This window comes from Fomitiporia mediterranea, assembly GCF_000271605.1.
Source record: "Fomitiporia mediterranea MF3/22 unplaced genomic scaffold FOMMEscaffold_9, whole genome shotgun sequence".
NCBI lineage: Eukaryota > Fungi > Basidiomycota > Agaricomycetes > Hymenochaetales > Hymenochaetaceae > Fomitiporia > Fomitiporia mediterranea.
Window position 1 is genome coordinate 1,070,359 of NW_006760394.1, and position 25,587 is coordinate 1,095,945.

The 25,587-nt window shown below is 43.8% G+C and overlaps 8 protein-coding genes across 8 annotated transcripts; 3 read left to right on the forward strand and 5 right to left on the reverse strand.

The window, feature by feature from the left end:
* Positions 1-6,087: 6,087 nt before the first annotated feature.
* Positions 6,088-9,690, reverse strand: FOMMEDRAFT_159184 (uncharacterized protein; the record flags this gene model as incomplete). Its single annotated transcript, XM_007269193.1, has 7 exons — positions 6,088-6,953; positions 7,013-7,255; positions 7,310-7,387; positions 7,441-7,627; positions 7,689-7,695; positions 7,748-7,845; positions 9,433-9,690. The coding sequence occupies 7 exons, from the start codon at positions 9,688-9,690 to the stop codon at positions 6,088-6,090; spliced, it is 1,737 nt and encodes a 578-aa protein (XP_007269255.1).
* A 1,899-nt stretch (positions 9,691-11,589) lies between these two features.
* FOMMEDRAFT_169920 (uncharacterized protein) lies at positions 11,590-12,088 on the reverse strand (the record flags this gene model as incomplete). The annotated part of the gene is made up of 2 exons (XM_007269194.1): positions 11,762-12,088; positions 11,590-11,688 (listed from the first exon to the last, which is right to left on the reverse strand). The coding sequence occupies exons 1-2, from the start codon at positions 12,020-12,022 to the stop codon at positions 11,590-11,592; spliced, it is 360 nt and encodes a 119-aa protein (XP_007269256.1). The 5' UTR covers positions 12,023-12,088.
* A 527-nt stretch (positions 12,089-12,615) lies between these two features.
* FOMMEDRAFT_159187 (uncharacterized protein) lies at positions 12,616-13,071 on the reverse strand (the record flags this gene model as incomplete). Its single annotated transcript, XM_007269195.1, has 1 exon — positions 12,616-13,071. One exon carries the CDS (start codon positions 13,069-13,071, stop codon positions 12,616-12,618), a length of 456 nt encoding a protein of 151 aa, XP_007269257.1.
* A 1,406-nt stretch (positions 13,072-14,477) lies between these two features.
* FOMMEDRAFT_159189 (uncharacterized protein) lies at positions 14,478-17,170 on the forward strand (the record flags this gene model as incomplete). The annotated part of the gene is made up of 8 exons (XM_007269196.1): positions 14,478-14,571; positions 14,609-14,716; positions 15,521-15,815; positions 15,925-16,018; positions 16,080-16,244; positions 16,303-16,309; positions 16,368-16,435; positions 16,493-17,170. 8 exons carry the CDS (start codon positions 14,478-14,480, stop codon positions 17,168-17,170), a joined length of 1,509 nt encoding a protein of 502 aa, XP_007269258.1.
* An 858-nt stretch (positions 17,171-18,028) lies between these two features.
* Positions 18,029-19,789, forward strand: FOMMEDRAFT_127141 (uncharacterized protein). The gene is made up of 6 exons (XM_007269197.1): positions 18,029-18,171; positions 18,281-18,371; positions 18,436-18,600; positions 18,659-18,665; positions 18,722-18,789; positions 18,845-19,789. The coding sequence occupies exons 1-6, from the start codon at positions 18,062-18,064 to the stop codon at positions 19,538-19,540; spliced, it is 1,137 nt and encodes a 378-aa protein (XP_007269259.1). The 5' UTR covers positions 18,029-18,061; the 3' UTR covers positions 19,541-19,789.
* An 86-nt stretch (positions 19,790-19,875) lies between these two features.
* Positions 19,876-20,906, reverse strand: FOMMEDRAFT_22270 (uncharacterized protein). The gene is made up of 2 exons (XM_007269198.1): positions 20,811-20,906; positions 19,876-20,757 (listed from the first exon to the last, which is right to left on the reverse strand). The coding sequence occupies exons 1-2, from the start codon at positions 20,859-20,861 to the stop codon at positions 20,020-20,022; spliced, it is 789 nt and encodes a 262-aa protein (XP_007269260.1). The 5' UTR covers positions 20,862-20,906; the 3' UTR covers positions 19,876-20,019.
* A 987-nt stretch (positions 20,907-21,893) lies between these two features.
* Positions 21,894-22,907, forward strand: FOMMEDRAFT_90969 (uncharacterized protein; the record flags this gene model as incomplete). The annotated part of the gene is made up of 3 exons (XM_007269199.1): positions 21,894-22,159; positions 22,235-22,722; positions 22,783-22,907. 3 exons carry the CDS (start codon positions 21,894-21,896, stop codon positions 22,905-22,907), a joined length of 879 nt encoding a protein of 292 aa, XP_007269261.1.
* Positions 22,908-23,001: 94 nt separating this feature from the next.
* FOMMEDRAFT_91386 (DHS-like NAD/FAD-binding domain-containing protein) lies at positions 23,002-24,628 on the reverse strand (the record flags this gene model as incomplete). The annotated part of the gene is made up of 10 exons (XM_007269200.1): positions 23,002-23,110; positions 23,177-23,320; positions 23,373-23,444; positions 23,504-23,562; positions 23,619-23,710; positions 23,751-23,895; positions 23,968-24,172; positions 24,213-24,295; positions 24,355-24,364; positions 24,420-24,628. 10 exons carry the CDS (start codon positions 24,626-24,628, stop codon positions 23,002-23,004), a joined length of 1,128 nt encoding a protein of 375 aa, XP_007269262.1.
* Between the last annotated feature and the right edge of the window lie 959 nt (positions 24,629-25,587).

The window sequence follows — 25,587 nt, forward strand, 5'->3', positions numbered from 1 at the left end:
CATTTGTCAATGTAAATCAACAATAGTGATTGTGTTAATAGATTGTTTATTATAATGAGAAACTATCATATACAAGTTATTTTGTACATGTATTTCACCAATCTTTGTATGAGCAGGAGAATAAATAATACATTCATTGTTTGTTTTTGTTAAAACATATCCTGCTTTGCATAATAGTGCTTCACTAACGAGTGTGAAGTTCAGATTAGGATGATAGTATACGTTTTGTAGTGAAATTGTATTCACCTTTGTATGCTCATTAGCTTTGTTTCATAGTTTTACATTAAATGTCATCACTCTACTTTTGCTAAGTGAGAATGACAATTTATTCACAATTGTAATGTTTATTAGGGTTGAGTTCTGAATGTTTGTAAGACAGAACAAGTATAGAGTAGTGTGTACATTTGCACCAGAGTCCAATATATTAATACAATGTATTAGTTCAGTATTATTGTAATGTATTGTGTTGATACATACATTTGGATCATAATTGAACTCTTCAATAACTTCTTTCACATTGTCAAATGAGTTCATGAAATTGTCTACTTGCATGACACCTTCTTCTTGTACTTTGAATACTGAAAATACATTGGATTCAGTAGATAGAGCAGATTGAACAGGTAAGCTGCTAGAACTTGATACTGAGGCTTCTACAATTGTAGACTCTAGCATTAGTGTTTTATTAATGTCTTCAATGAATACTGTTTTGTTATTGTCTCTAATGAATACTGCTGTATTAAGTGCAGGTTGAGACAGTATAGTAGTAGTAGTAGAAGTAGTAGCCATTTGCTTATGCTTTTTCTTTTGAGCTTCTGTTGTTTTGCTTGTTAGAGGATTTCAGTAGTCTTTTGACATATGCCTGTACTTGTTACAGTTGTAGCATTTAACTTTATTGTAAGGCTTTGTTTTGCCTTTAGCTACACTTTTGCCTTTCATTTGTAGGCTGTCTTGTTCAGTATCTTGTTTTGTTTGAGAGTACTAAGAATGATACTTAGTATATGTGTTTTGTAATTTGTGTATCAGCTTAGCTAGTGTCAGAACGTCTTTCTGAGCTACTGTAACTGTTGGTAGTTGATTATAATAGGTAATCTGCCTGTCTAGCATTATTGCTACCCATCTATACTCACAAGGAGTAGTAAGATTAATTGCTGAGATGTATGTATTGTTATTAGGGGCTTTATTATGTGCAGACAACTGTCCATAGATTTGTTCAATGTTGTCTAACGTCTTATCAAACTGTAATACATGCCCTTTTACTGTAAACAATGTGGATATGTCTACAGTATGCATTATTGTTGTTTGAATGTTGTATCATTCAGAAAGCACCTTCATAAGACTTCTAATACTTGTATGTGTTGTGAAGTTTGTATAAATTGTATCAGTTATTGTTTTTGTTATACAATGATACAAAACATTGCCTGTACATATGCCAGCATCATTGGAGGAAGGGGGATTGTACTCTAGATGGTCTAAGAGCATTATAGTAGCAAGTACACTGTGTATGCACAAGTATTATATCTTGTATCCCTTTACACCAGCCAACTTTTCTGTTCCCTCAAAGAACTTTGTAATGTCAGAGTCCTTCATTATAGTGTTAACAAAGGTATGCATTGTAGACAACATTGTAATGAGTTTGGGGGGAGAGGGAGGTCTTGGGCTTGGTGGTCTGGTAGGAGGCAAAGGCATTCTGTAAGAGTGAGTGTATAGGGGTATTCAATAGGTACTAAGGCTCATAACCTTTTAACAAGTATAGTAGGAGTGCCCTAAGTACTCTCTCTTATTGAGACATTGAGCAAGTATCTACCTTATATACTATATAGTGAAGTCTGATAATCTGAGACATTCTAAGTGTAGTAATTCTACATAAGGTAATTAGGGATTTCCTAATCCAGAGCACAATCTAATAACATCTTATTAATAAGCTCCTGAATTAGAGGGAGTAGGTACTTGTTTTTAACAGTACCCTTATTAAGACAATAATAATTCTAGACTAGACAGAGCTTTCTATCTTTCTTTTTGACAAAGAAGAAAGGGGAGGCTATAAGGGACTTTAAGGGTCAGATTCAGCTGTTCTAAAGATTTTCCTGAAGGAACTTGTTGAGCACCTCCTACTTGTCTCTGTTGAGTAGGTAGACCTTACAATCCTTAGGTTAGAAACCCTTAGTCAATTCAATTGTATAGTCCTAGAGACAGTGTTTAGAAAGCTAGTTGAATTTCTCTTTACTAAAGACTTTAGGGAACTCTTAGACAAAATCTAGCAGGCTGGGTCTACATGTGTTCTAGAGTAGAGTTGTTCTAAGAGGGTTCTAGACTAGTTCTGTCTCAGACATCCTTCAGATTGACTCTGTTCTGTCTTAACTAGAATATGTATCCACATATTTATCCTAGTCAAAGAAGAACAACTGGTCACCTTTATTAGAACTGTTAGTAACATTAGAAGTATCTATATCTACTCAGAACAGTAGTATAAGATAGCTACAAGACTTAGGACACTGATTGAACACAAGTGTCTACTCTAACTAGTTAATAGTAGGGTTGTGAGTTTTGAGCCATTTGAATCTAATAAAGATGTCTGTCTTTCTAAGGTTAGTGACTCTAAACTTAATACTTTCCTTATAATCCTAAATAGTCATCTGTAGTTAGACAAACTCAGTGATCCAACTATTCTGGTTCAGGGTTCTGTCTATATTGTATACTAGGATCAGAAGTAGAATGTGTTAAGTAGAGAGGTAGTGTTTCTACATAAAGGCTTTATTAATGTATGAACTAGTGTATTTACTGTCTACTAGAGCTATTGTTCAGATCTGAGGGGATTCTAAGAAGGGAGCTAAGAGGACAGGGACCTAGAGCTAGTACTCAGAATGTTCTTAGATAAACTACTATTTGTTCTGAAGGGAACATACAGCTTGTACAGCCTTGTTGTCTGAGAGAGTAAGTATATGTACTAACATTTCCTTATTAACCTCTCTCTTTTGACAAGGACAGACTCATGTCCTCAGCTGTAAACTCAGCTGAGACTATCCCTACTTAATACTATGAACAAACTACTGAGTAGTGAACAGGGCTAAGTAGTGTTCTGAATGTTCTAAGATTTTGGAACACAAAAGTAGTAGGTTGGATTGTGTAGATTTAGACTCAGATAAAGTGTGAAGAGAAGAATTAAAAGAATCAGAAGAAATAGGAGAACTATCTACTTTTGTTTTTGACTTTTTTCTTTCTAATAAATAATTTTGTTAATTTATTTTTTCTACTTTTTCTACTTTTTCTACTTTTCTTACTTTATTTACTTCTAATCCTACAGTGTCCATTAAATCAAAAGTGGCCATTAAAAAATCTGAGTTATAGCCCTTCAGTACTACATTCACTGTTGGGCCTCTACAAAATCCTAGAGTATATAGTCAGGGTCTGAGAGTTCTGAGGTGACTTCCAGATTTGTAGAAAAGGCTTCTTACTACAAATCCTGCTTGTTACTCATCATTACTCTAATGACCTGACAGATATACTATTACTTCTGTAGACAGTCCTTAATTTAGTGTCCTAACTTTCTACAGGTAAAGTATGCTCCTTACTTTCAGGCTTCTCTAATGTTTATTAGAACAGATTAATTGTAAATTACAGGTAGATTGATCTAAGGACTTAGAACTGTTAGAGCTAGACACATGTGTAAACATTCTACACAGACTTGACACATTCAAGCTACAGCTTAGTTAAAGGAAATAGTGTGTGTCTTCTACTCAGTGTAAGTGACCAGTTCTAGTATCATTCTAAGAATCTTATTAACCAGTTCTAGGTGAAGAGCTTTTTCAAGCATTCTAATAAGAACATTATCAAACCTGAGCACAAATCCTACCTTCTAAGCTAGGATATTAAACTCCTGAAAGAAGGTATTAGTAGAACATTTGCCCTGTCACAGAGACACAAGCTTGTTCTACACATTATACTTCTTATTCAGATTAATGAAGGAAGTACAGAGCTGCCCTATAAATTCTGAATACAACTCATTGTTCTAAAGTTGGATCAGGCTTCTAATCTGATAGCCTTCAATCCAGTTCTAGGCCCAGGTGGCTGTGTTGCCTTCCTTCATAAAGGAGAGGACAAATAGGACACAATCAAGATCTGAGAATAGATTAGTCAAAGTAGTAGCCATGTATAGTTCAACTTAGTACTAGAAGTCCTTAAAGTACTGCCTATTAAAGTCCAAAGGGTAAACTACATACACTTTCTTTCTAGAACAGGTTGCAACTTCTGGAACAATTGGAACAGGTTCTGAAGGGGTTAGAGGCACATAGTTAGTAAAGGCCTCTTGAATAGAGGTCTGTATGTATTAAGCTAGGTCTGCTTGTAACTACTGATCTGGCAGGACAGTAGGGGTGGCAGTTAGTGTAGGAGGGTCCATGTTTACACTACAAAGGAATCAGTACTAAACTAAAAGGAGTAATGAATAGGTAAAAAAGAATGATTTGGGTAGGACTTGCATTTTCTACTTCACAATTAAAGTATAACAAAAGGGAATAAGACTAGTACTAAGATTTAACCAGCCAGTAGTGTTACAGTTCTCTGCTCTCTTACCTTCAGTTCCAAGGGTTCTACACCCTTCTGTACCAGAACTCAGGACTTCTGTCCCTTGGGGGCACTATCTATAGACTATATGTGTACTGACTCTTACTACTACCCTTCCTTACTTTATCATTCTATTCCTTTGACCACCCCTTCATTCTCTGTTCATTCTATAGTCTCTTACCCTTTGTCCATCCCTTCATTCTTTGTACCTTTATCTTTGACATTCTTTTCTTTCATTCTTTGTGGCTTATCATTCTTAGTGGCTCATACTCCCTGAGTACTCTTGTGTAGTTTAGTATATATAGGTGTACAAGATCAGACTGGTCCTGTAGTCTTGATCTTGTCTACTCTAGGTAGTCCTGTACTCTTAGGCTCACTCTATATACTCTACTCTTGTCTCACTCTCTCTCTCTGCCTGTTCTACAAGTTCTGACTATGTTCTAGTGTTTGTGTTCTGTATTTCTGTTGTGTAAGATAGTTATAGCCTGGGTCCCCTTGCTGAGCCTTCAGGTCCCCTCTACACTATTACTGACATTAAATCAAGACTACCTATTACTACCCTACAACTCTCCTATGTTTTGAGCATTAGTACTTACTGTTACATTAATCTCTGTTCTTTGTCCCAACCCTTCTACATTTTTAAATTTTAAACTTTCTAAACCCTTTTAAACTTTTACCATCCTTCTTCTGGCCATTACACAGTTAAAATAGAATGCCAGAACTCTTGAATGTCTTATTCAGCATTGTCCATCTCTCTTGGAAGTTGTAATAGAGGTAGAAATACAGGGCTTACACTCATAACAGTAAGAAGGAAAAATATGTGCCTTTTAATATTTCAGAGAATAGTAGTATACACAATAGATTTTGCCAAATGGATGTCTGGAGGTAGTAGATACATATTTGACCTTGTACAGTTGTTCTACAATAAAACATTTACTGTTAAGACCTGAAACCCAAACTATTAGAACAGCTACACAACATATTCACTTTCAAGTTGTATGTCAGTCAAGTGTGACCTTACTTTTGTGTATTTCTTGTCTAGCCTTGAAGGCTGGTTACTACATTTAGATTAGTAGTTTTTGGCCAAAGGTACAGATTATTTGAATTTAGAGCAATTTTACTTAGACATATAGTTTACCTACTTAGGAGTTGTAGATGATTGTAGATAGTAATCTTTATATGTACAGTTAGCTACAGACTCTCTTGCTTTGTGTATGAATATGAGCTGTAGAATATAGTGACAATGTGGTACAGATACAAGCAAGGTGATCAGATGGGAACCAAATCCGACATACAGAAAGCCAACAAGTACAGAGGCACATATACCTTGGTACTTATGTATGTCAAGTCAGCAACTACAAGAATGACCAGGTGAACAAATGTCAGGAAGAAAGAAAGGACTGTCAAGCAAGGTGTGAAGGGGCACAAATAACATTAAACGAAACTCGTGAGAGCAGTAGAGTAGAAGAGCTGCAAGAACCAAAGAATAGGTATGATACAGTACAGGCTGAAAGGGGCATAGAGAAGCTAATTGTCTATGTCAGGAGATCTGTTGCTTTTTCCCTTCCCCTTACTGAGTGGTGGAGCAAGTTGCAGAGGTGTGGGACTATATGCAGACGTGTCACCAGCGCTTGATGGTCGGGTCGTGACAGTCAAAGGGTCCACATCACTGATTTCAGCTATCCCAGGAGGCGAAGCCGGATCGGGTGACTGCACCGGAACATTGTGATTTTGGTACGGAGGTGGAATATCTTGAACAGTACCACCATCCTGATGCTGAATAACGATTTCGCGAACAACTGTCCATTCGCCTGAAACACCTGGCGGTGAACGGAGATCGCGCCTTCCATCGTCTACAGAACCTGCATGCAAGTATGAACTAGAGATCCTGCCAGAACTGCCATGTCCGTCCAACGTAGACTGCAGCATCATCTCAGGCGATCCCGACGAAAAATGTTCCAATCCACGCTCAGGTCGTCTCGATGAAGTGCAGGTACGAGAATCGTCCATCCCATCTCCATCCCGTGCAAATTTTGCACTTGGTGACAGATGTTCTAGAGTAGAAGCTGATACACCACCAGGTCCCACGTCCGATATGGACTGGTTAATCCATGAACTTGGCAACAATGCAAGTTCGCGCTCGCGCCGCATTTGCTGTCGTTTGCACCAGAGATAGAATGCAACACCAGCGAGGCATAAAACCACAACCGGTATGATCAGACCTGCGATGATCGCTGTATGTGATTTAGATGGCTGCGGCAGATGTTGATTGATGTTGGTCGAATTCCCTGTCGAGGTGTTTAGCTTGCACGTATCGTCTGTTACACGCGGTCCAGTGGTTTTGAATAATCCAGTGCTTGTACCCCATACATCTTTCGCATCCGATACGGCAGCTAACGTATCGGAACCAGATAACTATAAATGTTTGTTCGCAAGATACTGTTGCACGTACCCATTACTTGACCATTTGGATCAGCTCGATTTGGCCAAGTCAACAAATCGTCATTGCTGCCCAACGTCACATTGGTGACCATGGGCGAGTTTACGGCTGCAAGAGAAATGATGTACGGCTTTTGGCCACCAAAAACGCGTAAACCCAGTAGCTCGCATGTTTCTAAAGGATCTGACGTAGAAATATTTGCAACTAATGTGATATTCGTCGAGGGTGGTGAAGGAAGGCAACTCGACTTGCCGGCTTCGACATCCAAGTCAGCCAGATGAAGTTATGCACGAAACGGAACAAACCCACCAGAAATATTGTAAACGGATTGTGCTTCTCCACCCGAAAACCCTTGGCTATCGGCGACCGTCAGGAGAAGAGAAGAGCCTCCAAAGCCATCAGAGATTCTTGCATGAAATGTACATGAGATTTCTGCCTACCACTCGCTTGATTGACGGTCCAGGACAGGTTATTACGGTTTGATCCAATAGAAGACACAGTTGGAATGCCATTCGACTTCCACGCCATCATGTAGTATGGTGGTGTCCCATGGCTGCTGGAATTGCCGGAGAGCGGCAGGATGGAAATATGATAGCTTTCACATTGCGTCAAGTCCGTAGAGTTCATCTGCAATCACCGAAAAGAAGGCGGCTCAAAGCGGCAAATACGTCGAAAGTGAAGGACGTACATTACTACTGAAAGTCCACCTGAAGGCCGCCTTGCAAGTCTGGTTATCCCGCGTCATACATAACGTCCACGACGAGACTAGGCTTAACGCCAGGAGCAACTTCCGCGACCAAATTCATGATGTTGGAACGATAATTTGAGCGGACTGGCAGCTGGGACTGAAAGTGGGATATAATCAGGGTGCCGTGCGACAGGGGCCAAGTACCGAACGTTGTATAAAGGTTTGGGCTTTGGCTGGAACATGTATAGATGGCGGCTCATTTGGCAAAATTTTTCTCGCGACAATTTCTTGACCATCCGAACATCATTGAAACGAATATTTATAGCAAGTTCATAGATAGGCAAGAACGCAGAGGTACTTGTTGCCAATACATATACGTTGATCACTGGAGCACCGTAGATCAACAAGGCCCGAGTATTAGCAAGCAAGTCAAGTTCAGAACGCGGATGTTAAGCTCGTCTTATGCGTCCTTGCAGGGCGAAATCGGATAAAGACGAGGATGTCAAGCAATTTAAGCAGGCGTTGTTATTATTACCCTTTGATTATTTGTCGCATCAGACAGGTTTCCGGCCTGGTTTCATCGTTTCTTTTATTTTTATTGTTCCTCTCGTTGTATTTGCTAGTGTCAGCGTGCTGGATACTGATGATGATAACGACAGAATTAAACTCAGTCAAGGTAGAATAGCTTGCTCTATACCTAATAACGGAATTTAACTACAGAATCAGTGAGGACCGATATTGAGCAGTAAAAATACGGTAGCTCACCTCCTGCTTCTTGTCTTCTTTCCCTCCTGTCTTCTCACTTGCGTTACCTTTCCTTCGCCCTACCTTTGCCTCCATTTCGCTAAGCGTTTTTGACCAATGTCGAATAATTTCAAAAATACGCGTCCTTCCTCACTCGTTTTCCTCCCATTCTTTGCTTGCCAACACATTGGAGGCTCACCCCGCGTGTATTACATCCCCCGATTCCGTACATGACACCATGTCAAGCAGCAGCAGTGGTGTACCGCTCACCTCGACTAAGCCGAGTCCTCTCATTTCACCTCGTTGTCTCCCTTTTGAGTCAGAACGTCTGATCGGTACTACCGTCCACATCTCAGATCACTGTGCATCTGATCGCTTGCTGTAGTCAGGGTATGCAACGTATGTGCGCATGGACACGGCTTCTCCTCCGGCCCAAGCAATTTCGTGAGCTAACACGCGATGTGATAAAAGCAAGAAAGAGGCTAGAAGGCGGTACTGGGTTTACATGGCAGAGAAGAGGGCACGTGAAGTTTCGCGTCTTACGCGTCGGATTAATTATAGCGGCGCTAAAATAAAACAAATGCCCCGCTTGTTCCTCTTCGGATTGTCAAGTCTCTCAGAATGCACACGAAGTTTCTACAAATTTATAATCCTCTTATAAATTCACTAAGAAGATACAGAACAAGCAACGGTAATGGACAACAAGGAATGTTACGTGTACATCCATTCATTCCGACGCTAGACATTCAATATATCACATGCTTTGAAATCCGCATAACCCAGAGTCCCGAAAGAATGAATAAAGCCCAACTCTGCAAAATTAATTTTAAAATTGGGGCTGGAGAAACTGATGGCACCGGTCGAAGTCACCTACAATCCCAAACAATTCCCTTAACCCTTGATTGTGAGTTGGGCGCATAGCCTCTCAAGCGCAAAGCTACAGAAATCGAGAGCCACTGATGAACTGCATGATCGTGTATAATCAGGATGTTATGCTTACTCCGACACCAACAGGGAGGTCGCTAAGGAGGCCCCCCAGGATACTTCCGAGGATGGGGACTGCGTCAAGGAGAGCAGCAGCGGACTGGCACGTCTGGCCCGCAGCACAGTCGAGAATGTTCAAGCCCAAAGGCAGAGATTCAGTGAGCCCCCCAGTCAAGCAGACGGGTAGAGATGGTAGCCCGCCAAGCTGGGGAACGGGTGTGGCAGCCGCAAGGGTTGTGATGGCAACGAGGACGGAAAGCTTGAAGAATTGCATTTCGAGAAGAGTTGAGAGATCTGCGTAAATGGAGAGTTGTACAAGCGATTGAAGACTTGAGTGGTGCTGAAGGTCAGTGCACTGTCTTGGCGACCTTTTATATGCTGTAAAAGTTATGGTTTCGCGTAGATTTTCCCCTCTGCGGAATCTTGATCCTAGGCCATGCTTATTTTCAGACAGTCCTCAGGGTTAACTACTAGAGACGGCCCGGGCGATGAATGAGGCAAAAGAGCGAAAGATGATTCATAAGAGCGTTCTTTGGATTTCTCGCCAGTCAGAGAGCTCTGTTGTTCCATGTGAACAGACCAGTACACAAAAATAAGACCAAGTCTAGCCATTATCGTGAGTTAGGCGTGCAGATTTACGGACAAGCGAGAAGAAGGAAGAATAAATGCATGCAGTCGACGCTTTGTGATCCACGTAGTTGAAGTTCAACAAAGACGATAATCGGGTATGTACACCAGGTATGACAGCGAAAGTGCGCCGGGAAAATGAATTCGGCAACTAGATAGATTGTCAAAGCAAATCAGGGTACCCTCACGTAGAACAGAGGTTAGCCAGCAGGAAGTTGATTAGAACGTGCAGAACTCAAATCTTAGTCACCGGGAATGAAAAGAACATAAGACGCATTTACTCAGCTGAATGATGCAGTAACGCGAGTTGTGCCTACGCGAATTCGGCACAGTCGATAAAAACAAGATAACTTGTACGAAAGGAGTTTTCAGAAGAATGGTTCAAACGTACCCGAGTATGCCGGTTCATCCTCTCGCCTCCGACAAAGTTACGAGCACGTTGTCGGAACAGCAATCACAGAATGGTCTGTGCGGTACCTGCAGAGCTCCACTCCGTGTGAACAAGTACAAATCCCGGCTGGCACAAGGACCTCATCATATCGCGATATTCGGGTTCTGCGATGCATTTAGACCACGCCATGAGGTGGGGAATCAGTTTTTTACGATGGGTATGCAGCTTTTGGCCGGCGGAAACAAAAGGGAGGCTGAAGAAGGCGATTGACGTTGAAAAAGAAGCTATGATGGCCCAAAGTCGCCAAGTTGATGTCTAGATCCAGGTGGCATTGGTATAATTTAGGCACAGTCAGGGGCAGCAAGTGCTTCTTGGATAAAATTGTCAATGAACTGGTCACAAGACATAGGTTCTGCAGCATGTTGACAATGAGCCGTCGGGAAAAGTAATAGCCTACAAGTGTGGAAAAGGCTTTCACGAGTACACGTTACAGTACAATGAAGAGCTGAAATAGACTGCTGTCGCATCGTTGACATTCCAATAAGTTAGCTATTAGCAATGTTATGAACTGCCTTTCTGAATAATGCTAAATTGGTTCGGAAGTCAACAGATGTCAGTAGTTCTGTGATTATTTAGCAAGTATCGCGAAGAGCAATATAGCGTGTGAGGCGTGGCAATTGAGAGACAGTGGGTATATGTCAGAGGTACAGGGTAGCAAGAAGGGAGCAAGGAGGTGTTGAGGTGTCCAGTTTTTCGGTGTGTTTTGGCGACAAATATACCCTAATTCAAATGATTGAGACGTGTCATGTCGGTTGCGATAGACGTGTCGTTTGGAAATTGAATAAAACTTCAAGAAGAGGTGCGTAACACGCGTTTCTATTTTTACAGCGGAGCTTAAATTATTCAGTTCAAGCTTTTCGCACCCAGTTTATCACATCCATGCCATACAAATCGACTAAAATCAACAAGGAAATACAAAGAACACCGACAGGTTAACAAAGGAATATCATGAGCAACTTAATCCCAACATCAACCATGAAAGTACTCGAGACTGCTCTGTTACACAAAATGAATCCACATTAGAATACCATGAAACAAATCTTGAATGCACTATGATCAGACTCGGGAATTGACAGGAATACTAATTGAAGTTGCCTACATTCCGAATAGTTCCATCACTCCTCTTCCACAATTGCTGGTGAGCTTTACAAGCCCAAGCCGCCCAAGCCCAAGCCACCCAAGCCTAAGGCCCCACTGCACATCTATGAGATCAGGTTTCAGATGATCAGCTTACTACAAAATAAGTATGTGAAAATATGATGCTCACGCCGACTCCAACAGGCAGCTCATCGACGACTCCACCGAGGATGGATCCAAGGATAGGGACAGCAGTGAGGACAGTGCTCATGGGTTCACATGTCTCGCCACTGGCGCAGGAAACAAGGTTCAAGCCAGCCGGGAGTACTCCTGTGAGAGTTCCTCCTGTCAAGCAAACAGGCAGAGATGGTAGACCACCGAGCTGAGGAGATGGCGTGGCAGCCGCAAGGGTTGTGATGGCGGCAATAACAGAAAGCTTGAAGAACTGCATTTTGACAAGGATTAAGAGATGATCGAGTACAGACGTGTACAAGGGATTGAAGAGCTACTTGGTGCTGAAGCTCTACTCTCTAACCGCTAGCTCTTTTATACGGTGCAAGAATAATGCAGGCGGATGAAGTGGTCCTCCGCGGAACCATGGTTGTGCATATTTTCTATTTTCAGCTCAGGTCCTCAAAGATGAACTAGGGTCCATCCGAGAGAAAACGAGGCGAGTGGGGTAAGTTCATCAGTGGAAGTACTTCATAGATTTCACGTTGGTCAAAGAAGATGGTCTGTGCAAGCGGCTCGATTTATAAATTATAGAGGCTGTCCAATAGGAGTCCAGTCTGAACGAGGGAGCAATTAGGAAGCAGCGGTATGCAGATAGCGTATTGTAGTTCACGTAGATATAACGATTGGCCAAATAGTAATACTCGGTATGCCGGATTGCGCAGTGATCATGCGACGAGAACTGACCCATCACCTGTCAGGCTGTCCAGAAAGGGTTGTTCTTCATTACTTGCATCAGCGGAGGCCAACACAGCTTGACCAGAAGTATTATCCGAGACCGACCCCTCGAGTCTAAAAATACATTAAGGCGCTTTAACTCAGCAGCTGTGTACCGAAATGACTCGAGAACATTCCTCGGCAACTTTCGAAAGTGCGGTGAAAACAAGATGAGCGACGCAAAAGGACCTTTAGAAGGACGGCTCGAAAATACTGAGGCTTGCCGGTTCGTTCTCCCGTTGTCGACAGCAGTTTAATCACGTTGTTAACTCGTCGTACCTGAACGGGTTCGTACCGGAACGCCATGCAGAGCTCCACTCCGTGTGAACAGGTACACAGCCTGATGAGCATCAGCATCTCATTTTTGTCGCGAGATTCAGGTTCTGGAGTGTATTTAGCTACACCATGAGGTGAGAAATCAGACATTTGCGACGCTTGTGCGGCCTTTGGCCGGGAGAACAAGGGAGAAGCGTGATGAAGACGATTGACGTTGCAGAAGAAGCTGAGCTGGCCTAAAGAAGCCCAATTGATCGTCTGGACTCTTGGTGGCATTAAACAAATTAGGTACCGTCAGAAGTAGCACGCGTGTTCCGATATTTAATCGAAAATGAACAGAGAGATCACAAGACATACGTTCAATAGCTTGCCAACAATATAATGGTGTGGTGGGTACACGTCGTGTTACGACAGACCTGAAATAGACTAAGTACTGTCGTGTCAAGGTCGCTTGTTCCCATTCAATGACACGACGCACAGAGAAGCTTCTGGATTACAGTAAGCCGAATTCGTTCAGAACCTACCGGAGCTCGAAATCTTTACCATAAAAAGGGCAACCGGTACAACTGATGCAGCCTATGAGCCGGAAACTAGGAAACAATTTTGAAGTCAGTCTCCCACCCATCGGCGTTGAAGCCCTTACAAATGCTGGACGATTGTAGAAATATTAAGGGGAAGAAGATTAATCTCACCGAAGAACACAGAGAGCGAGGATTCTTTGGGACGGAAAAGTACCTTACAGCTCAAGCAGGGTGCTGGTCTTACCTATTTAGCCAACGAGAACACACTATATCAGACGAGAAACGTGACCGTCCTGCGTGCTCATCGCAGATACAACCCACCGAACAGTTATCGATGAAGCAGAAATAACACATCTTCTCGTTCTGCTCCTTTACATGTCAGAAACAGCGCTTCCACTGCAAGAATCAGCCAGACAACAGTCAGGAAGCTTTTAGGGGGCAAAAACTTCCACTCCCGGTAGAGGGACAACATCAATTTGTGGCACTGACAATCTCGTCTTGCAAACAGAGTCTGTCTAGCTCGCATTCAGTGGTGTCAGAGAAAGAGCGTAGGATAACTCCACAGTAGATAGGCGGTGACAACGTCAAGAGAAAGAGCATCCTATACAAAATGTAGCCTTGTGAGTGCAAACCGGAATGGAGTGTAAGCTGTACAACCGTTAAGCGGCAAAGCCATATAAAAAGCCCAATTGTATGAGGCAGTAGGGTCCATTAAATTGACACCCTGGCGAGTGAGAACCAGAAGATATTTGGGCTGTTGAGCACATTCTCGTACTCCTACGGATTCACGCGCGAATAGATCCATTGTATACGGAAAACAACGGTGATTGGTTTTTGAATAGTCTACTTGTCATTTAGCACGTCCACCTTGAAGAACGTAAGCGAGGACAGCTAGTTCTGATGAAATAAGAACTCTAGGTCATGTCTTACAATATCGATCTTCATCCAACTCCCCTTCTGATAGCTCATTCTAGGGTTGTAGAGAGGAGACTGCTATCTAGTTTTCCAGAGCATGTGCACGAAGCCAAGGTTAACGAACTTGATGACCTAGAAATCAGTATCAACACCTCTTACATCGTTTGCTGCATGACTACGCATTCCTCACCTTTAGTCCTGGTGAGCTATTGGCCATCGAGTACAATTAGGCACTGTGTTGTTTCCATGACAGGGCCAGCAACCACGCCAGTCGAGTCGAGTCCAACAGGGAAGTGCAAAGCGCTTCGAAGACTCTTACAGTTGTTGAGCATGCTTATCAGTATGTATGCATTCCATTCAAGCCTCGTGACTGATAGTGGTATATCTTGTCAAGAACCATGACGTGAAGATATACTTCAGTGTCAATATGCTGGAGGGTAGCGACTGCTACCCTCTACGTTTGCGCTACCAAACGTCTAGTAGTCGTGCGCAGAAATATGTTTGTAATAAATGATAGTGACGCAAGGCCCAACTTCCTTTCTAACATAGGGTATTCAGTGCAACAGGAAGTAGAATGAGCTGGACGACATGAACGTAGCAAAACCCCGGTGAATGTAAGGGAGGTGCGAACGCACTCCCACGGTCATGCCGTGGTTTCGCAACTCAAATTAAATTCAAATTACGCATAAAGGTTCTGCCTTCAACACGGATTCATTACCACTGTAAGGCTCAGAAGTGCAAACACAACTTAAATTTATTAGCCCGATACAAGCACACTGATACTTTCTATTTTCAGCATACGACTCGAAACCTAGCATCAAGCTCTAAGTCTTCTTGATGTGCTTTTTTGCTCTGTTTTCTGTTTTCTCAAAACTCTCAACACACTGTCGATGGTATCTTTTACGTTTGGGCGGCATCTTACTATCTACGTTCTGACTAAAATTTGGGCACCTATGAATCATTTAACAAATGGTAATCCCCATCAGGAGATAACTAGGGATCATGATGGGCCGAAGATTGAAGCAGTACTAAGGCCTGAAACTAAACGACAAAAGTGCCGCGATCATGTTTCTCTTACCTCTACGGATGCAACGAAATAGATGCCCATGTACCTGGGCCGTTCAAAAAGACGATTGCTTCACTATATACTGACGTCTAAGAGGCTCATAAGTAAGTACTTCAATCGTTCTCGAGCCTCTCTTGGAATCGTCACTAAATATCGTATGCCGATTAGATATCCCCATACTGTTGTAATCCATTGGGAGAAAGATCCTGGGATTTCTTCATAGCTTCCTTGGGAATATCGCCGGGTGGCGGAACATGGAAGCACGATGCAGGTCATAGAAAAGCGGCACGGGACCGTCAAGCCGTTGTGCGGCGTGTGCGAGTTCAGAAATGGGCGGCGACTCAAGGCATAAATACTTCTCAGCATCTTTTAACCCTACGATCATCTCTGAACCTCAAGATTCTTCCAATGCTTTCTATCGGGGCTGCGAATGTCGCTGTCCTAGCTCTTTTGGGCTTTCGAGCTACTGGAGTAAACGCCGCCTTTCAGTTGGTTCAAAGCCATTCGGGTGCTAATTTGTGAGTCTTTTCCCCGCAAGTATTTCGTTTCTGCGAAGAGCAGCGAGAGCGGAGAAGTAGTGTGTTATGAAGAAATAGGACGGTTGCTCATACTATGGTACTTTCTTAGTTTGAATAACTGGACTTTCGCTACTGGCACCGATTTTCTCGATAATGTGGGTGACGTCGTTTGGCAGTCGGAAGAGCAGGCACAACAGGAGCAGGTGGGTGTCGACGTCTGTGCTTGCCCAGTAGAATCGAGATCAATCTTTCAATCGATTTCAGTTGACATTCCTCAACGCGGCGGGCAATTTTGTCATAAAGGTTGACAATACCACTGATGCGAGGGGTAATTCATCATATGGCCGCAATAGTGTGAAAATGAACAGCACTTATACGATTTCGAGCGGAAACCTGGTTCTATTTGATGCTTTTCACATCCCATATGGAGTGCGTAAACTAGCGTCAAACGGTTTGCAACCTGATCTGATATTTTGTTTGTTTTCAGTGCTCAGGTACGACTGGTAAATAAACTATATTGTAGAGCTGATTTCGATCAACGCAAATCATTAGTATGGCCTTCATTTTGGACACGAGGTGCTTCTTGGCCAGATGATGGAGAAATAGACATTGTAGAAGCCGTAAGCTGACCTACATATGAAATTGTTCCTAACACTCACTTTCATCTATGGTGCCAGGTAAACATGGTAACGGAAAATAGTATCTCTCTGCATACCCTTAATGGCTGCAAGCATCCAGATGCCTCCGCCTCAGGTGGTATTGAGACTGGAAACCTCATTTCAACGGACTGCTTCAACCAAACGAATTTCAATCAAGGCTGCATCGTCGATGTGCCTGGCCCTTCATACGGCGCAGCATTCGCACAATCCGGCGGAGGCATATACGCATTAAACTGGAACTCTTCGGGCATCTTCATTTGGTTCTTCCAACGTGGATCGATACCCTCCGACCTTCCCACCGACTCACCTAATCCCGACGGCTGGGGTCTGCCAACAGCAGCATACCCAGTTAGCAACTGCGACTTCAATACCTTTATCAAACCTCAAAAACTCATCCTCGAAATCGACATTTGCGGCGACTTTGCGGGGTTGCCGAATGTTTACTCACAGACATGCAGTGGGCTCTGCACCGATCTCGTTCAAATCCCATCGAACTATGATAATGCCTATTTTGAGATTGGGTCTATCAAGGTGTTCCAGCAGACGAATGGGAGTTCGACTACGGCGACATCACCCGCTGGTGCGACAACCTCGCAGGGAGGTTCTAAAGGTAGTGGCGCCTCACGATTGGGTTCACCTATCTGTCTGTTTATTTTCACGTCCGTGTTCGGGCTTCTTGTCAGATACCTCTCCTGATGGCTTACTAAATGTTGACGTACGTTGGGATGGTTTTTATATGTTTCTATTTTTATAACTCCCTTTATCTGGATTTGTGATTCCTCTTTGCACGGGCTTTTTGTTGTTGCTGCAACTATTTGTTTTCATCTTCGGTTCTTAGTAATTGTCGGATATACCACTTAGAGTACTTGAATAACCCTTGCAGTGCGGACACCTTTATACAGCCATTGATGATTGGCAACAATTCAATCGAAGTTTACTGGCATTACCCAGAGTATTTACTTTAAGTATCAAGCACAAAACGCTTGACCCCCAAATTACTAAATCGTTGGCTTGAGAAATAAGTCCACAAGCGCATATACCCCAATCCAAGCTTTAAATGTTAAAGTCTCAGACTGTTCACTCACTTTCTGGGCCGCAGGCCGACAAGAGGCTTGTCATTAAAAGCTGGCTACTTTTCATGACGAGACGATGACCAAAGCCACGCTTGGGTTGAACAAACAAACAAATGCCGAGACTACACAGTGTTCGGAACTCTACGGAGCACAGCCACTCAAAGATGCTCACGTGACTATACCATAACTTTTGCGATATAAATTTATCGGACATACTGAGCGTTATATGGAGTTAGTCGCTCAGCTGTCATCTCACTGACGTTCTTCAGCATTGGATGTCGTGTACGCTCTCTCATACTGTTGGATTCTCATTGGCAGAAATGGGTTCTGGTCTTTCTCCCTTCGGAGATTCCTCGAATAACACCGCCAAGTGCGGATCACCGGACCACGAGGTAGACTAGCGGGCAGGCACCCCGACGTGAGGCGTGTGCGAGACGAAAACTGGTGGCGGTCTAAAATAATCCCCAACGCCCTTTACCTCCTACCACCATCTCTGAACCTCGAGTGTCGTTCGATGCTTTCCCTTGGCGCTGCTAGTGTCGCTGTCCTTGCTCTTTCGAGCTTTCAAGCTACCGGAGTAGACGCGGCCTTTCAGTTGGTTCAAAATCATTCGGGTGTTGATTTGTGAGTAGCTTCTCCGTGAATTCTCGTCTCCTCGGAAGGGAGAGTGTGTGGAATAGCTCAAGGTCTGCAAATGATCGGAATGGTTGCTCATAACGCATTATTCTCGTAGTTTGAATAACTGGATTTTCTATGCCGGCATCGACGCGAACAATACCGGCAATGTTCTATTTCAGACGAAAGAGCAGGCACAACAGGAGCAGGTGGGTGTTCTAAGTCTACATCGTCTTAGTCTTAAAAATCGAGACCGAGCTCACCCACCTATAGTTGACATTCCTCAACTCGGCGGGCAATTTCGTCATCAAAGTTGATAATACTACTAACGGCCAAGGAAATACAACATTCGGCCGCAATAGTGTGAAAATCCTTAGTTCGTATACGATTTCGAGCGGCAATCTTGTTCTATTTGATGCTTTCCACATGCCTTATGGAGTGAGTAGGTTGACATCAAATAACTCACGACCTAATCTAATATCATGTCTATTTTTAGTGCTCAGGTACGGCGAGTAAATAAATTATTGCAGAGCTAATTTTGATCGACGTAATTCACTAGTTTGGCCCGCGTTTTGGACACAAGGTCCTGTTTGGCCAGATGATGGTGAAATAGACATCGTAGAAGCTGTGAGCCGACCTTCTTCGGAAGTAGTCCTGCGATTTTGCTAATCTGTGCTACCAGGTGAACATGGAAACGACGAACAGTCTCTCCTTGCATACTCTCAATGGCTGCAAGCATCCAGATGCCTCCGTCTCAAATAGTACTGAGACCGGAAACCTCATTTCGACGGATTGCTTCAACCAGACGAATTTCAACCAGGGTTGTATCGTCGATGTGCCTGGCCCTTCATACGGCGCAGCATTCGCACAATCCAACGGAGGTGTATACGCACTCAATTGGAACTCATCGGGTATCTTCATTTGGTTCTTCCAGCGCGGATCGATACCCTCCGACCTTCCCACCGACTCGCCTAATCCCGATGGCTGGGGTTTACCAACAGCAGCATACCCAGCTAGCAGCTGCGACTTCAATACCTTTATCAAACCTCAAACACTTATCATCGATATCACGATCTGCGGCAACTTTGCTGGACAGCCGAACGTTTTCTCACAAACGTGCAGTGGGAACTGTCTAGACCTCGTTCAGACCCCTTCGAACTACAATAATGCGTACTTCGAGATTGGGTATATTAAGGTGTTCCAGCAGTCGAATGGAACTACGACTACAGTGTCGTCTACTTCGTCGGGCAATGCTGCTGAAGCTACGACCTCGCAGGGCGGATCAAATCAAGGTAGTGATGCTTCGCAGTTAGGTTCCCCGACTTCATTGTTTATGCTTACGCTTGTATTTGGACTTCTTTTCGGATACCTTTCTTGATGACCTAATTATGAGATGTTGAAATGATTTTAATGTGCTTCTATCGTGACGATTTTCTTCATCGGGACTTATGATACCTCTTCGCACGGACTATTTGTTGTCGCTACCACCACCTGTTTCCTTGATTTTATGTAAGGTCGAATGTACCCCCGCCCTAGTATAGTCGATTAGACCTTGCTTTCTACTGCTGTTCTTTATTATCTCAGAGTACATGATATATTTCAAAGTCTGTTGAAGACTTGTGTTTTCTCATCTGCATGTGACCAATGACAGTCCAATCAAGCCATATAAGTCCTACTTGGGGTATTCACTTTTAATTATCAAGTACGAAACGAGCGACATAGGAATTACTAAATTGTCCAACCCGAGAATCAAGTCCATAGCCACATAATCTGCAATCCAAGATCAAACATATCCTTAAATACTAAGTATTCGCTGTCACTTCACTCGACTCATGATAACATGTGCTCGGAGAGCGATTAAGCGCTGACTGAGCTGGGCACGGAGCTGACGACGGAGGTGCTAATAGTGGGGGACGAGCTGGCGATGGACGTGATGCTCGAAGGGAATGAGCTAACGACGGAGGTGCTTCCTGGGACTGAGCTGACGATAGATGTACTGTCTCCTGGGACTGAGCTAACAACAGATGTGCTGTTTCCTGGGACCGAGCTGACAATGGACGTGCTGTTATCGGGAACAGAGCTGGTCACAGACGTGAAGATCTGGGATGCCGAGGTGAAAGTGGTGGTAGCGAGAGTCACAGTTACGCCTCCGTCTGTCGCAGTCGTGATTGGGAAAGAGCCAGTGGCGGAGGATGCGGAAGTGACGAACGTCGCAGAAGCGGTGCTGGTCGTCGGGAAGGGGTCAACGAAAGTGGACGCTGTCACTGTGCCGGATGCGCAAGCATATTCAGTGACGGTCTCAGTGACCGTTTTGATACCGTGGTGGCCGTGATGATACGAAATCGTCGGTCCATCGAAGGTGATTGTGTCAGTGACTGAGGAGCTGTTACCGCCTCCGACGACGCTCGTAGAAACAACAGGCAAGGAAGTAGTCGTCGGTCCGTCGAAGGTGATCGTGTCGGTGGCTGAGCTGTTTCCGCCTCCAACAGTGCTCGTGGTGATAACAGACGCGGTACCCGTAGCAGTTGCGCTTCCATTGGAGGGAGAGCTGGCTGTAGTGATCGACACCGAAGAAACACTAAGTTGCTGCGGGGCCTAACCTCGAGCCGGTTAACATACGCAAAGTATTAGACTAGGACTTCACTCACAGCATACGCGACGGCGACAAGCGCAAGAACAGCAAGCTGCTTGGAGAACATTGCAAGTGCGTTTAAAGTATAGGGTAAAAGAGGGAGCGGCGTCGAAATTAAATGAACTGTGAAGGCTCGTAGACGAGTCGACTGGAGGATCTTTCAAGTTCCCCCTGCTAGATTTATACCCTTCATGTCTTCAGCATTGCCTTATCATAGCATAATACAGGGTTCCGTTTCACCGCGTGAGAGCAGTCGACTGCGGACACATCACGGTTCACGGCAGACTGTTCTCGTCCTGACAAAGTATCCACGGTCATGAAACGCGCGCCTTCGTGGAGCATCGCACCCGCAGTGCACTGTATTGCCGCTTCTCGAGAAGCTAATGATCTGTGGGAGCTCAACTGACATGTGCGGGCTTGGCGAGACGCTCAGAAAACACAGCATTGCAAAACGGGATTTACGGCGACTGTTATGAACCCCATAACCCCATAACTGTTGAAGCACCTGGCGTTGTCATTGCGCATAAAGCGCCACATTAAAACCGAGATCGTTGGTAGAAGAGCATCACTCACTGTATCGAATGCTGTTTATTATCGCGACCTGCATGTCTTTGAACAGGGTAGATTAGGTTCCGAAACATAATAATAAAGGTGATTGTCGTATATTTCGTATGTTCAAGTGCTGCATTATGGAATCTATTTGTCCGGCCGACCATTTGTGGGAAGTCGATCCTATGACCATGAGAAATGTCCGAAGGAATAGGACAACTAGCGTTAATCTGTGCTGATTCGCGCGTCGGTCAATGAAGTTTGACTGCGGAGAGCGATGAGCCTCTCAATCCGCGGCTACACCGGTGAGAACTTTATCTAATTGCAGATTGTCATAAAACAATGGTTTGAAGGCGTCGACATATCAAAGTCGTCGCTTGGAGTCATTTGATGGAAAGTTGTCAAACTTTCGAGATTCTGGAAATTCTGGTGAGAGATCCGTGAGAATACCAAACACGTGATAGCCACGACGTTCGTATTTGTTATTGTTTGGCTAAAAACGTCATGGATGAATTAACGGTGAGCATTCATGATTCAGTCTTCATACAGAATGTCCCGACCGGCACTTCGAGCTCTCTTGGTCGACCTATCTGGAACGCTCCATATAGGAAACAATGCCATCCTCTCCGCAGCTGAAGCCCTTCGGCGTGTCCGTGAAGCGGGGATTACAGTCCGTTTCTGCAGCAATTCTAGCAAAGAAAGCACCGCCTCGCTCAAAGCAAAGTTAATAGAAATGGGATTTGATGTCAAAGAAGGGGAACTATGGACAAGTCTTGGCGCATTGAAAGATGTCGTCAAGTTGAAAAGGTTACAAAGGTAAGTTTCTTTCCAAATCTGTAATAATATTCAGTTAATACATTGAAGAGCACATGTTGATGCACGGCCTTGTAGACCGTTCTTCCTGCTTTCGGAGTCCGCAATGGAGGAGTTCCAAGAGTACACTGGTACATCCACCGACGGGCATTACACGGAGTTCGACTCTGTTGTCGTTGGGCTATCACCAGACCACTTCAACTACAATACTCTCACCAAGGCGTTCCGTATCCTTGCTTCCAGCAATAATAACACCCAAGATAGACCTCCATTAATCACGACACATAGAGCAAAGTATATCCGCACACCAGATGGCGAGTTATCCCTCGGACCGGGTCCCTTCGTTACAGCACTTGAAGACGCAGTCGGCACGGATTTGCGCGCTGCAGCAGTTGGGAAGCCAAGTAGGGCTTTCTTTGAACGAGTGATAGCCAGTATTCCGGCTGGTCACTTAACTAATGGGAAAAGCCCAGAGGATAAGCACGAGGATATAGCCATAATTGGCGATGACATTGAAGCAGATCTTGGTGGAGCTGCTGTAGAAATGGGCTTGTGGCGTATTTTAGGTTTGTCACGGTCCAGTGTCATAAAGTCCGCGTGTTCTGGAAGCTCACCATCAGCCACAGTGAAGACAGGAAAGTATAGAACCAGAGATGAGAATAGAGAGGGTCAACACGCGCCGAACGAAGTGCAAGATTCCTTCGCAAGCTTTGTAGATGATTTGATGCGGGAATTGCACAGGAAAGTGTAACGTACAACAAATTTAGAATGCCCTGAGATAGAATCTATCTAGACAAATAGAGAAATCACTCTAAAGCACAATGTGCCGGATGAAACTAGCTCTATCACCCGGAAGCTCTAGGTGCCCTGTCATCATCATCCCTTGGAGGTGGCTTTACAATTCCACTTGACAATAGTTCTACAAGGACAGGATCTTCAGTTGCTCTTGATCCTCTGGTTATAAATGACGAATCAGTAAGATGAGTGAACAGAAAAGACAATTAGTTCTGTCAGACTGACGCTAGCATTCGAACCACATCTCGTAAAATGACCCCTGTTGGAAGCTCGATTTTCTCAATAGGGGGAGTGAGAGTGTCTGCACGCGTCGGACCAACGTTGAGCATCAGCACCGGCTTTCCCAGCTCAATCGCGCGCTTTAGTAGTCTTACATATTGCAACTCAGTGTGCTGAATACACTAGATTGGAATGCTCTCACCTAAAAGCAGAGTATGTCGCAAGTGTAGTTCCGACGATAAATAAGCGATCCGCTAACTCTATAGCCTCAAATCTGCGTGGACCGCAAAAGGAGTAAGAGACACGACCTACAGTCGAATAGAACATTCTTACGATTTGTCCTTCACTGCAGCAGGTATTGATTCGCCGAAGAATATTAGATGAGGCTTGTGCTAAGAAATACAAAGTCAATATGATGGATACATCTTATAGTCTAACATCCACGGACCATATTAATTCTTCTGCCTTCCTCGAAACAAGAAGGGCAGTCGGGAACAACGAAATCTTCGTATGACGCTCCTTCAATCTCAACCTGATTGTCTCGACGTCAGCTAGATCAAATATTTTTAATAAGGCTCACTTACGTCTCCATCCGGATTTGTCCTGAGTTTCTGCCCAGTTCGTTCTAAGTTTTCCATAAACTGAGCCCAGCGAGGGTTTGCACCCGCTAGCCATTCTTGAAACAAGTTACGATCTACAACATGGTCATGCTTACAACTGACTCTCTTAAATCACAAAGTCGCGTTCAGTACAATACACCGCACTGAGGCCAATACTTTTAATAGAGATGGTCTTACGTGTAACGTCCCGTGTAATTCTAATATTCGGGTCGAGATTTTGCTTGCGGGCCAAATAGATGACATGGCTTTGCTATCTAATCCATCTACGTTTTGCGTGACGAGCCGGGATACATGTGACGTGTATTGAAGAGCAGCAATAGCATAGTGGGTCGTATTTGGGAGAGCATCTCGAACCGGAGGATATCCAAGGTAAGACCTCAGCCTAATATGGCAGGCCATAGTTTTAGCAATAGAAATTTTACGAAATCAAGACCAAGAAATGCACATGCCAATATCGTTGTCTGAAAGCGAATCCCTTTTCTGATTCGTCAACAAGTTCGTGGTACTATAATTTCGCTTTTGAGGGTTCATTTAGAATATATTCAAACTGACGACCTGACTGACAAATATAGGCCTAAGATTCAGTTAGCTTCCATGCTGTCAATGCATCGAAACCTTGCGCTACTCACTTATAGTTCGGATTCATGTATCTTCCATCCTTCCCTCTGTACGCACGTATCCCCGAGTCGACACTTACACCTGCTCCACTCAGTATAGTGACGTTTCCTGGCGCTAGAAATGTCGCGATGCGCTCAATTGCAGCTGCCCTTGTGATATTCGAGGACGCTGACCCTGGCGTTGGAATTGTCTTTGGGATAGTTGGAACGGAAACACGCATTATAAGGGACTTTGACTGTTTGTAAAATCTGAGATGCACAAGTACATGGCCGTAAGACGTAAGTGAGTAAGGACGACTTGATTAGTCACGTGCCCAATCATTGCCTGAAATCGGGAGATATCGGAGTTACATCATTAGGGGTGGTCAAAATTCGCGATTCACCTCGCGATTCACCTTGCGATTCTGGCAAGTGAATCGCAGGGTGAATTGCATGACAAATTTTGACCAACCCACTTTCTCAGAGGCAATTCAGGCCAATTCATCCCTACTTGTATATGTACTCGATTCTGTCCATATGTCAAGTATTTTCTTCATTTTTTTACTGTATTAATACATATAAGACTATATGCCAGGTTATAGAGTAAGTTAGTAGTATTAAAGCAAGATAACATCATTCTAGGATAGGACTGATAATTTGTAAGGGAAAAAAAGTATTGAGTCTAATTAGTACTCAAATTTTAGTATATGCAAGTGAGAATTACAAATTTTATTTGAAGTGTAAGGATTTTTTACAAAAAGGGTAATGGATTACAGTATGGTACAAAAGAACAAAAAAAAGAGGGAATGAATCGTGTGAGGTGAATCGTGGTGAAGCGCCTCCAGAGCCGCTTCACCTGTCGACGCGATTCACCCCGAATCGCAGGGGTTTCGGGGTCCACGATTCACTTTCACCCAAAGTGAATCGTGCAGGTGAATCACAACCTGTTGACCACCCCTATTTATTACCTTACCAGTGCTACTGGTACCTAATAAACGTTACTTTACATGCTTCCTTCCCAATCGTCGACTTCACGGCAAGTATCTTTTTGTCTTGAAAGCATTCTCGGAGGGCAAGCAAGTAGAAACGTTTATGCACAGAAAGGTTCAGCATTTTCGATAATTTGAAGGGACGTCTGACACGTGTCTCATCGTCTGCATCGTGAACGACCAATCGACTCCTATCTGGCATCATGCTGCGT